The sequence below is a fragment of the Cryptomeria japonica genome, chromosome 10 (genome assembly GCF_030272615.1).
Source record: "Cryptomeria japonica chromosome 10, Sugi_1.0, whole genome shotgun sequence".
NCBI lineage: Eukaryota > Viridiplantae > Streptophyta > Pinopsida > Cupressales > Cupressaceae > Cryptomeria > Cryptomeria japonica.
This window is the reverse complement of record NC_081414.1, coordinates 272545215-272557980: the sequence shown is the minus strand read 5'-3', so window position 1 is coordinate 272557980 and position 12766 is coordinate 272545215. Positions and strand designations below refer to the sequence as shown.

The window sequence follows — 12766 nt, the reverse complement described above, 5'->3', positions numbered from 1 at the left end:
GGTAATTTTAAAGGTTCAAACTGCGAACTTTGGCATTTTCGTTTGTCACGGCTCTGCTACCGAAATCTCTGCAATTTTTTCCCTTTACGGCACTCTCACGTTTCCTGTATCTTGCTATCTCTATAATTTAGGGACTTTGATTGAATCTTAAGAAGAAATTCCTGCATTTTCTGTACAGTTAATTCTGAAATTTCTGAGACTCTGAAAAATCTACATGAAAGGCAACTTCTGCAAAAAAAATTTCTTTCACGAAACTCTGCAAACTTGTCTGTTTACAGGCTCCGTTGGTGGGGTTTTCGCGTTTTTTAGAAGAAAACTCTCTGCATATTTCTCTGTTTAAAACTGTACACTTGACAAATCTGTTTGGGTTTTGGCATTTTGATGGCAAAGAAGCTCTTTCTGCAACTCCTTACGCACAGAATTTTTTGCAATTTTTTGAGGCGCAAAAACGTTGATGATTTTTTTTCTTCTTTTCTGTTATTTCGGCACTTTTCATTTCAAACTAAGAAACTGACAATGAAATTCTGTAAATTCCTCTGTATCTCTGCTTTTTGAAAGGAAATTTGGGGCTTTTGCGTTTGATAGAAGAAAATTCTGCATTTTTCGAAAAAGATTTTCTGAGAATTAATTTTCTGTGCTTTAAAAGGAAATTTGGGATTTTAAAACAGCTTGCATTTCAGTCTAAAGAAAAATGCCTTGTCTCTTTGTAAGATATTATCTTCAGTTTCAAAGGAAGAAAACTCTGCATTTTATACGAAACCCTCTTTGTAATTTCCTGTTCTCTTTTGAAAATGAAATTCTGCAAAATTTTCATTTTCTAGGTTATCTGTATAAAGGATGGAATATCTACAATTTTTTCTGAGTTCTGTTTATATTTTGAAAACAGCATAAATAATTTATTTTTTTTCTCCACTGCATCACTTCCTCCACTAATCTTTTTCCTCTTTTCCCTAAGAGCATATGAAGTTGCTGATTTCAGACTTTAGGCCAACACCATAAGTAGAGAAATAAATCAATTCACTTATCTTGAACATCCACCCATAGGATGATTGTTTCCTTCAATCAAGAATCCTCCAGTCATAATCTGATTTCCATTGTTCCCTTTCTCTACTGCAGCAGTTGTCATATTACTTTTTTCATTACCCTTTTCATTTTTTTAAAATTTGCTTGGCATATCCCTTCAGACTCCAAAACCTCAGGCTCTTTTTTTGTCTTTTTTCACTGCAGCAATATGCATCTTCATGGCTGCCTTTACACCATCTTATGCTTCCTGTATATACCTGCAAGTACCCTCTGAACAATCACATGGTTTCTATGAGCTGGGCTCAACCCTTGTGGGAGCCTCATTTAACCCCACTCATAATAAAACCTCTAAAATTTGCAATTCTTTACCTGTCTCTGCACATTAAACAAACAATTAGAAAAACACTAATTCTTCAAGGAATGAAGATGAACTTTTGCTCTTTGTCTTCCTAGATGCTTATTTTTTTCTGTGACGAGGGGAGTTTGATTAAATGATGCAAATGTATAGGTAAGATAAGTAGACATTTAGTCATTGCTTAGATCTTTTGATCTAACCCAATTCACCTTTTGACTTTTCCAGGACAAGGAGGAGACTGGAAGAGAACGGATTTCAAAAATGCAGACCTACGACTTCGAGAGCAGATTTATGCCAGCCATATACCCCCAGGCAATGGCTGGTTCCTTTCTTATCTTATCTATGTATTTGCTTTGTTTACTTCAGTTTTTCTCCTTTGCATAGGAAAGTAAGGATTACTCTCACGGTCTTGTGTGAGAGAAAATTTATTTGTAAATTACTTCTCGTAATCCTTTCCTCCTTTCTGTAGATTACTTCTCGTAATCCTTTCAACTGTATAAAATATAATGAATAAAATGACAATTGAAAGATTTCATTTATGTGACTGTAATCTTTGCCTAGGTACTTAAATTTTCCATTAAATTGTAAATATAATGAAAATTTCAGTAACATTGCTCTACCTTGGTCATATCGTCAGTGCAGATGGAGTAAAGGTTGATCCTAAAAAGATCAAGGCAATAGTTGATTGCCCTCCACATGAGAACTTGACACATCTGAAAGGGTTCTTGGGTCTTTGTGGCTTCTACAAGAGATTGGTGAAGGGCTACTCTCAAATTGTTGTTTCCCTTACAAAACTCACTAAAAAGGGAGCTTTTGTTTGGTCAAAAAAGGGACAAGGTGTGTTTGACAAGTTCAAGGAGATTATGAGCTTGTGCCCTATTTTGGCTATACTAGATTTCTCTAAGCCCTTTAAGCTGCAATGTGACACATCTAGAGAAGGTATTGGTGTTGTTTTGATGCAAGAGAAGCATCTGATTGTGTTTGAGAGCAAAAAACTAAGAGGAGTTGAGAAGACTTACTCAATCTATGACAAGGAAATGCTTGTGATCATACATGCGTTGGTTGAGTTCAGACAATACTTGGTGGGGAGCAAATTTGTTGTCAAAACCAGAGAAACAGGACTCGCCAAACTCGGTGAGTCTGAGTCTGAGACATGCTCGTCGAATCTCTGGAGCTCAGACTCAGACTCGCCCAAGTTTGGTGAGCAAACTCGCCAGACTCGCCGAGTTGCTCAATGAGTCCCGTGCCTGGAACTCGATCGGCGTTAAGTTAAAAAAAGGACAAAAAAAAAACAGTTTTAAGAGCTTTTTCAAATCCGTTTTTTTTTGGTTAGTTATCTCCTACCCCTAAAAGTGAACTTCATTTCATTAACTTGCAAAAATAGGAGTAAAGTGAGTTGAGAAGAAAAACAAGGGTGCATAGAAGAAAAACCAGCAAGGAGGAAGCTCAAGTTTTCTTCTGCATTGTGTTTGGATTTGGTGCATCAAGAGTTGGACAGGAAGAGTTTGCAGCTCATTTCAAGTTTGTTGTAAAATGTAAGATTGTTTTTTTCGAGATTTTTTTTTTTCTTGTATGCAAAAATTCCATTTTTTATTCATTTATTTTGAAAGTTTTACATTTTCTTCCAAAATCTTTTGTATGTTTGTATGTACTATGTAGGGTTTGTAAAAAAAAATTTAAAGAAAGTAGGGTTTGACAAACCCTACAATTTTTATTTTTTAAAAATTTACAAACCCTACCTTAGTTTTTTTGAATGTGTGTATTAAATTCATTTTGTATTTGTAATGTTTTATTGCAGCAAACTTCACTTTCTTATTTGCCTCAACTTCAAGTTTCACAAACCTATCCGACAATGTCTACTTCAGCTTCTAGACCCCCCACTAGAAAGGACCCTGCTTCGAAATATGAGGATTTTCCAGGGCAAGGAAAGGGGCAAACAAAATGTACATTTTGCAACACAATATTCCATGGAGGTATATATAGACTGAGATACCATATTGCTGGTTTGCGTGGACATGATGCCGACCCATGCAAAAAAGCACTCACTGAGGCTGTATGTGATTGTTATGTAATGGTTGAGGAAATTGAAAGGAAAAAGAAACAAAAGGAGGATCTTGCGGCCATTGGGAGAGAGGCAGCTTTAGGAAGAGGGACACAGTTAGGTTGTGTTGGAGGGACTTCTTCCTTACCTCCATATCGTCCTGTTGTTTATAACTAGGGAAAGATGGGTTCAAATGGCCTTAAGGCAACATCCGAACCCATTTAGGACTGGGTCCTATCCTTAAGGGGTAGCGTGGCCCCAAGACAAATCCAGCCCCATCCTCCACGCTACACCAAAAAGGACTCACGCCACAAAATATAAATTGCCGCCAAAAAGGATTGAGGCCGACCTTGGTCAAAAGATCCATATAAATAAAGTTAAAGTGCAAACACAATTCAATCATCAATGCAATCAGCGAATTAGCTCTGCTAATAAAAGTGCGAATTTATCCAAGGATTGTGCGAACTTGTCCAAGAGGATATAGGCCTCTTTTGGTGCAGACTTGAAGTGCTTAGAAGTGCAGATCTGACATACAAAAGGAATCAGATCTGGAGAAGCAAGCTAAGTATTGTACTTGTGCAATTAAGAGAGAATATATAATCTGACCTGTGGGTCTTTAATGCTGGGTTTTTCCACCTTGGAGGTTTTCTCAGGGTATTTGCGTTTGTCTCTTGTTTACTTGTTTGATTTCTGAGTTTACTAAATTATGGTTTAATAAAATATTGCAAATCTGAATAACAAACTAGGGCATAATTAAAAGACATAAATCTGATTACTGATCTAGGGCACAAAATTAACACCTACCAACGATGTAGACTAGTTGGTTGAACCGTTGAAAGACACATACAAATGATGTAGGTTCAACCTCATCCTGACCAAATAGAGTTGGTTTACCCAGCCGCACCTAGGTGGGGTCTTGTTGACGTGTATTTTGTACACAATCATACACAGAATAAAATACCTAAAGGCATCTTATCCTCTCTTGAGAAAATAGTCTCTAACTGCTGAAGATTCGCGTAAAGGATCAGTTAGGTAGACTCCAAGGTTCTTTTAGTGGGGTCTCCACGTGTGGACAAGCTCCAGTGGTATGATGTGATTTGCTGGAATCACAAGGGGACTTACATTGAACTTCCGATCTGCTTTGCTGGACACAGGCTCTTACTAACTTAGATTAAAAAAAAAAAAAAAAAATGGAAAAAGGATAAGGGCGAAGAGAGGATCTAATCCTAATACTAAGAATGTAGGAGCAATGACTTGACCTTTTGATGAAACTCTAACTAGATCTTGTTTTGACATCAATGGAACATCTACACAAGACTAGTGCGATCTTCTAAGGGGGCTTTATGATGTTCAAATCATCACCGCAGGCATAGATACCATCCAAGTTGATGCATATCAATGAAGAGGCGACAAATTGAAATTGAGCTTAGGCTGAATGATTCCAGTTGACTACGCAAGGCAAGTCTGCAATCAACAAACTGCTAGTAGTATGGATGTACGAATTCCACCATCAATCAAGCACATTTCCTCCATTCATCTAATTATCTACCATCTAAGATTGAAGACTCAACAAGAAACCATGCAAATTGCAAGAAAACGACATATTTCACCATTACTTCAATGAAAATGGAGTTTGTTTACAATCAATGGCAACAATTTCTTGCCTTGTCCTCCTATTCTACTCTAATTGCTATTCTATCAACTATATTCTAACTCTTCCAACTATTTACAACTCTCTCTAATCATCTAAAAATTTCCCTTTACAAAATGAAATGCCTGGGCTTATATAGTGCCCACAATACAATTTGATGGCTTAGATCAATTCAAGATCAATGGCCAAGATTTTACAATGAAAACCCTAATTAGGGTTTGTTACAACCATTACATAACATTTAATGCTTGACCAATGATAAAATTGTATTGCTTGGACACATGTCCCTTTTAGAAAAATCGACCAATGGATAGCCGGGGTAGGTACATCGGAGTTTGTGCCACCTTCCATGAGTTAAGTACATTGAATCTGGACATGCTGAGATGGACTTCATTGACTGGAGGAGTGATGACTAGGACGCCACCTCATCTGACACTTGTAGCTTGCTAGATATTCAATTTGATGTCGTTGAGAGGCTATCTTTAATTAACTCTTGTCCTAACTCCTTTTGTCCTTGATGTGCAGGATGATGTACCTCGCCTTGGAACGCTGGATTGGAAGAGGTCGCCCTTGTCTTGGCTTGATCGTCCTGGCGAAGACCGTCCTGGATCCGGCTTGATTTTCCTTGATGAGACCTTCATTTGATGCCTACACAACATTTCAAAATTAGTACCATGATCTTGCAATACATAACATAAATTAGAGAGCAAATTTTAGGAAACTTAATGATAAGTCCTTTATTAATCATTTTCTAAAAATGACTCTTGAGCTAGGAATTCAAAATTTCAAAATTTCAAAATCTAAGCTATGACGATTAACAATCAAAATCAAAACAATAAATCCATATCGCCATACCTCACTAGAGAGCTAACTCTAGAATGCAAAATGAGGAATTTGCCTAGGCAAAAATCAAAATTCGATAGTCTTGATGTGATCTTCAAAAGAACGTTCCTCTTATCAACTTCGCCACCCTTCAAGTCTTGGACGTGATCTCCTCTTCAAGTTAGCAATTTCGCCATCTTTGATATGTCTTTGACGTCCTCCAATGCCTTGGACAATTCGCACTTCCTTGGATAGTACTAACGCCTTCCTTTGGATATAAATTCGCACCTCCTTGAACACAACTTCGCACTTCTCCCTTTGAAATTTGCTCCTCCCCTTGAATGATCTTGGCGCCTTCCTTTGTATACTCCAAATCGCATTTCTCCTTTGTCTTCCTCAAATCGCATGTAAGAGATGAAAATGATGATGTGAAAATGAAGATTTTCACCCTCCCTTTATAGCGCTCACCTCATACTTACCACCTTAGGCCGACTTGATAATTAATAAGGCAAATTAAACGATTTTTTAATAAATAATAAAGGCCGACCTTGACAAAATAAACCCAAGCGCTCCCTTTTGATTTTTATTAAATTAATAATTAATTATTAAATGCCTTTATTTTTAATTAATAAATTTCGATTTTTTTACAAAGGCAAAAAATAATTAATAAATACATACCATGCGCTATTTAAATGCTTTTAATTAAATATCGATTTTTTCTAGCATTTAAATAAATTTAAAAAATGTGTTTTAAGCGCCAAAATGAAAAAGTGGGAAGATACGTACCTCATCGCCCTGGTCCCTGACTGAGGGACAGGAGCGATTTTGCTCTTGTGGGCCTCATTTCACTTCATCACCTTCGAAAATTATATTCAACGGATTCGCAATGCCTCCTTTCATTCATTCATGCCTTGAGATCGGTTGAAATTTGGCGAGAAAATCATCTACAACAAAAATCGCTCTGGTCCCTTCCTGAGGGACAGGAGCGAACTTAAGCATTTTGGTCCTTTGTTGACGTTTGATAATCTTCAATTTGTCTTCAACGGGTTCGATTGACCTCCTTTCTTGCCTTCGAACATAAAAGTTTGCTTGATCTTTGCCCAGATCGTACCTTATGAAGAACTTCGCTCTGGTCCTTCAGTGAGGGACAGGAGCGAATTTGACCCTCTAGGCAAAACTTCATCATTTCATTGTTTTTTGATCAAGTCTGGATGTTCTATCATGCTCATTTCGTCCTTCACCATGCCTTTGATGTCTCGATTCGTCCAAACAAGGTCAGGAATGGCTCAACTAAGCATTTTCGCTCTGGTCCCTTGGTGAGGGACACGAGCGATTCGCCTTGGTCCCTTGGAGAGGGACACGAGCGCATTTCGCTCTGGACCCTTGGAGAAGGACACGAGCGAAATTTGACTTTTCGCACTCTCGATCAGGACAATTTTAATGGAATATAACATTTAAGTATAAGTGACATTTCCTTCTATGTTTCTTCTTTCTTATACTTTAAGTTATATTCCATATATACTTTCAGGATGTTTGAGAGTGGTTTCAGACCTCCAGGAGTTATATTGCAAAATCTAGTTTTTGGAGGTTTTTCAGTTTCCAGACTTAGTCAAATTTCAAGATCAGGACATTCCAGACTTAGCCAAATTTCAGGATCAGGACCTCACTCAAGCCGGACTTGCTACCCTGTTGATCTCCCCGACAGCACTTCAAGTTATATTCATTTGATAAAATGTACCTCTTTGGACCTTCTCACATCGTCAAGACGTTAAAATCTTGCAAGGACAAAGCAAAATTGGATTTGTAGCTCCGGTCCTTCACTGAGGGACAGGAGCGATTTAGGCAATTAGCACTGTTATGGACGTCCCAAAAATCTTCAATTTATATTCAACGCATTTATCTCATGTTTTTCCTTGTTTTTGAACGTAAACTTGCCTTGACCTTTGTCTGGATTTTGCATAATGAAGGAAATCGCTCTGGTCCCTGGGAGAGGGACGAGAGCTACAAGGTACCTCGCCCTGGTCCCTTGGAGAGGGACAGGAGCGATATGGTCAATATAGGTCATTCTCCTTCGTTTTTGCATATCAAATTATATTCATTTGGCAAAGTATCTTCCTTCGGACGTCCTCAAATCATTAAACTTTCAAAATCTTGCAAGGACAAGACGAAATTTGAATTGTAGCTCCGGTCCTTCACTGAGGGACAGGAGCGATTTTCCTCCTAGAGGCATTTCTGTGCTCATGAAAATCTTCAATTTATATTCAATGGAAAGATCTCGTCGTTCTCCATTATTTCAAACGTAAAATTTGTTTGGACTCTGCAAGAATGATGAGATATTTGAGATTGAGCTCCCGTCCTTCACTGAGGGACAGGAGCGATTTTGCTCCTACAGGCCAAAATAACAAGATTTTTCACATTTTAACACTTCACGAGGCGAAAACAAATCAATTCCAATGCCCAGGATCAAAATTCAAAAAAGTCAAAATTTGGTCAAAATATTCAATTGGACAAAAATTCACATTTCATCTTCAACACTTAGACAAGTTTAAGCTCTGCATGAACATTCCAATTGAAAATTAGACCATTCTGGCAAATTCATTGCATTCAAAATTTGCATTCTAGAAAAGGAAACTCAAAAGCCCCAAAACTGACTGGATTTTGGTCCGAAAAGACGGTAATTAGAACCCTAAGGCTTGACCCTAAATCCAGACAACTAACAAACTAACAAAACCCTAGAAAAAGCAAAGCGAAAACAAACAAAACGAGCAAAAAAAAACATGGGTCCCCATTTGCAATGGGGCGATGTGTGAAAACGTCACAACAGGTCTGTGGGTTATTGCACGGCCTAGAGGATTAGTCTTTCCTCATAAGAGTCGCGATGACACCTCTGAGATAACAAAAAAAAATTACATGGTGTTGGTGTTGGAAATAAGCCACACCCGGACCAACGATGGACTGTCCAAGAGGGGCCAGTAGCTCAGTGGTAGAGCACTCCAGCAGCGTATGGAAGGTCCTAGGTTCGAGTCCTAGCTGGTCCATGTCTCAACATGGTATCAGAGCCAGGTCCAAGCTAGGAGCCCCAAGCACACGAGAGGTGTGCCTTAAGGGGGGGTGTTGGTGTTGGAAATAAGCCACACCCGAACCGACGATGGACTGGTCCAAGAGGGGCCAGTAGCTCGGTGGTAGAGCACTCCAGCAGCATATGGAAGGTCCTAGGTTCGAGTCCTAGCTGGTCCATGTCTCAACACGTCCCACTCACTTTGCTACTGTCGGTGCTTCAACTTCTACTTCTGCCAGTGCCACTTCTCATGTTCCTAGCACTATCAGTGGTAGTGGGAGTGTTAACATTGGACCTAGAATTCGTAAATCTAGGGTGGATACTGTTGATGTGTGTTTTATGCACATAACATTTTAGAAAAAAAATACCAAGGTAATTTACCCTCTCTTGAACAAAATCACCTTAATTGCTAAGAATGAGATCAACTAAAATGATTCCAAGGTTTCTACATGTCAAGCCTTGACGAGTGGGTAACTCAATGGTCGATGTGAATTGATGTGTTCACTTGGAGACTTACGCAAATGTTTGGATTATCATGAAGGTGCAGAATAGGTATGCTAACAACTTAAGATTTATCAATATGGCTCTGGATTTACTTCTTACTAAAAAATGGGCAAAAGGAATAGGGTTCGAGAAATCTATTCTAAGCCTAGGAATGTAGGAAATGATGAACAGATCTAGTGGAATCAAACTAGGCGAGGTCTCACAAACAGGTATTGACACAAGCTTAGTGCAATCATCTAAGGTATACTTAAAGATTTTCAGGCTATCACCATCAAACGTTGACACCATCCAAGTTGATGCTTGTCAAGGGACGCGTAATAGTTGAAGTTAAGCTTACTCAAATTTCTCGTTGACCACACAAGGCACACTTACCAGCGGCAAGAGGATTAGGGATTCCACACAAATAGATTCAACAAATCTTTCACTCAATCTAACATACATGAAAATAAATTCTAATCTAACTTGGAGGAATTGAGAGCTATGAATGCAAACACAACACTTGAAGAGCAAAATCACCAACAATTGAACAATGATTTAGATTCAAATAGCTGCAGCATATACCAACAATTCTACAAAAACTCTCTTACGAATGAGAGACAAGGAGGCATTTATAAACTCTCTTACAAATAGTATGCTCGTGACTTTGTATAAATCCATTCATTACGGGAATCTGCTTTATAGTCCATAGCAGTGGTAACAAAACAGATCTAAATTTTTCACGCCCTCTCACACCATCATCAATAACAAAAAAAAATTAATTGGGACTCCATGGAGAATATACCAAGCACAATATAGAAAATTAAATAATATGCAAAATCAATTGAAGACCAAGAACAAACAAGATGACACTGACAAAGACAGCTCTAAAATCTTTTGGTGTGCATAAAATGAAGATTGATAGATATAGACAAATATGGTAGATGATATGGACAAACAAACGAAGACATCACCATTCCTCCATCAAAAAGATCCAAGGAAGGTAACCTGCCACAAAATTTGACCGCATGGGTAATATAGCTTATCAAACATGGCTCGTGTCACTTGGCAATCTCTTTCAATTATGAAAAATACGAAATTCCAAGAGAAAATTAATTAACTACCACAGTTTTGTGTCTTATTAAATTGGTAGATTGATGTTCAAACAGAGCCAAAATGAACAAGAACCTCATTGAAGCCTAGCTATTCCTTAAAGACACAACGGGAAGTAGATTCGCTAAACAAAAACATTTAGAAGCTTATAGAAAGTGGCTATGACTGCAGGAACTCATAACAAGTGAAATTGCAGGAAAATGTAATTTTAAAACTATCCAAATTCCTTGAAAAAGTTGTGTTTGAATAATATTAAGATTTGGTTTCATTTTATTGACTATAGACTATGTAGTGCTTGAATTTTGAAATTCTTGCAGGCACTTTTGCTACTGCCTATATGTCATTGTCAGCAAGGCAAAAACAATCTCTGCATAAAATCATTTTTCATTTTTTGTATAATGTAATTTTAAAGGGGAAAAATTAGCACAGTAAAAACTTCCAAATATTTTTTTAGAATCAAAAAAAAAATCCAAATATTTTCAAATTTTCTTATATTAGCTCTTAATATCAACTCAAACAAGTGTACTGTGCAGCATATTACATGGCTGATTCTTTACCAAACTGATTCAGCAAAATGGATCTCAGATAAATTCCTAGCAATTGTAGCTTGATGCAAGCCCGAGTCCAAGCAACACACTCGTAGGCATTAGTATACTCCATAACTTGTTTTTGTCAAATATATCCAGCCCTAAAACCTAACTATTACAGATCAAACAATTATGTTGGTGGTAATTGAAAGATAGATCTATAATATAAATTTTGAGAAATAATGCAAATATTAGACCATAGTAACCCGTCGAAGTGAGACGCACAATGGCGATAGATATGGCGACGTCATTTCCCAACAACGAACACGGGCATATAAATAATAATGTGACTATACTGCATTTAAATAGTCTCCAGGAAACCTGGGTGGCAGGGGACCCCATCCCTGGACTCCAGTTTCTTGGTAACTATGGTCAGCTAATTTTACTCTACACCTTGAGTTTAATTTCTGATAAGTTAATGCGAGTAGGTTAAAAAGTAGGTTGTTAAAAATATGAAGAATAAAAGTTCAATTCATTCATTTGTGAAGGAATTTCACTAATAATCTGAGTAGTTCCTAATAGACCAAAGATTTGATGTTGTGAGAGCAATTCTGGTCTCACAATGTATTAAGATTGTTGAGCTTCTACAAATTTTCCAGCGAAAAACAATGCCATTGCAATTTATCATAACAATGGAAAAATCGTATGGCGTGCAATGCATACCTGGTAAGAAAGTCCGCAGGCGGATGCTCCTCCGTGCATGCCAAGTAGGACAGAAACAATCGCACAGGTAATGACCAAACCCTTGGTAAACGGAGCATTGTCTGCAAAATCAGACGGTTGAATTACATGTTAAAAAGAATGTAAGATAATGTGAAATTGGGAACGTCTTATATATTACAAGCCCTTACGAAATCCAGAGGGTCCGTTATTCATTTTCAGAATTTGAAAAGCGAAGATACTGTAAATTGCTTTCAATCTCGCAAAAACTGGCTCAAAATTAATGTTAATGCTTCAATGTTTCCTTCTTCCAAGCCGTTGTCGGAATCGACCTGATTGTATGCGGTTAGGGAATCGAAGGTTAAATTTGACGGTCAACCTTGTTTACCTATCAATTCGAACATTCGTTCAATTGGCGTACACAAAACAAGTGTTGCCTCTTCACAGCACAACTCCGTCTCCCAGGTTAAAACTCTCTATTCTATTTTAAGAATAAAATAAGGTTGTTGAATGAATGTTTTTAATAATGTTTATGAGGTCGGGATCTATGGATAGCTAGCAAAAGAAGTATGTAAAGTCTATAAACAAACCCAAACGAAATACTACGACTGTTAAACTTTTTTTTCCTTCTTGATCTTCTGTTATGTATCTTGATTAGAAAATCTACAACTCTTGTGATTTTTTTGTTGTCAAATAGGCTACACAAGGAGTTTACATTTAGTGTTTGAACATAGTTGATCCAAATGTCATTGTAGGCTCGACACTCCATGATGTAATGTCAATCTATCTCCACCACCCCTTGAGTGCAATATATACACCTTCTATCTTCCCATTCCCCATTCCCTTTTGGGTATTATCCATCTCCCCATTTCACATCTAAGTTGATGTGGGTTGGTCCTTATCATAGCAATTAGCATTTTTGTCTTCCACTTTATGTCCATTCCTTTGTAGTTCTTTTGTGTATGGTCATGTGTGG

The 12766-nt window shown here is 37.7% G+C and overlaps 1 protein-coding gene across 3 annotated transcripts in view; it reads right to left on the bottom strand.

Annotated features, from left to right (window-relative positions):
- LOC131035471 (rhomboid-like protein 20) overlaps window positions 1-12273 on the bottom strand; it is a 202226-nt gene extending 189953 nt beyond the window's left edge. For all 3 annotated transcript variants that reach the window (XM_057967172.2, XM_057967173.2, XM_057967174.2), the window contains exons 1-2: window positions 11982-12273; window positions 11794-11894 (exon numbers count right to left, since the gene is read on the bottom strand). In XM_057967172.2, the coding sequence (XP_057823155.2) occupies window positions 11794-11894; window positions 11982-12006 (126 nt within the window). In that variant the 5' untranslated portion in view covers window positions 12007-12273. The remainder of the gene's footprint in view (window positions 1-11793; window positions 11895-11981) is intronic.
- Window positions 12274-12766: the final 493 nt, after the last annotated feature.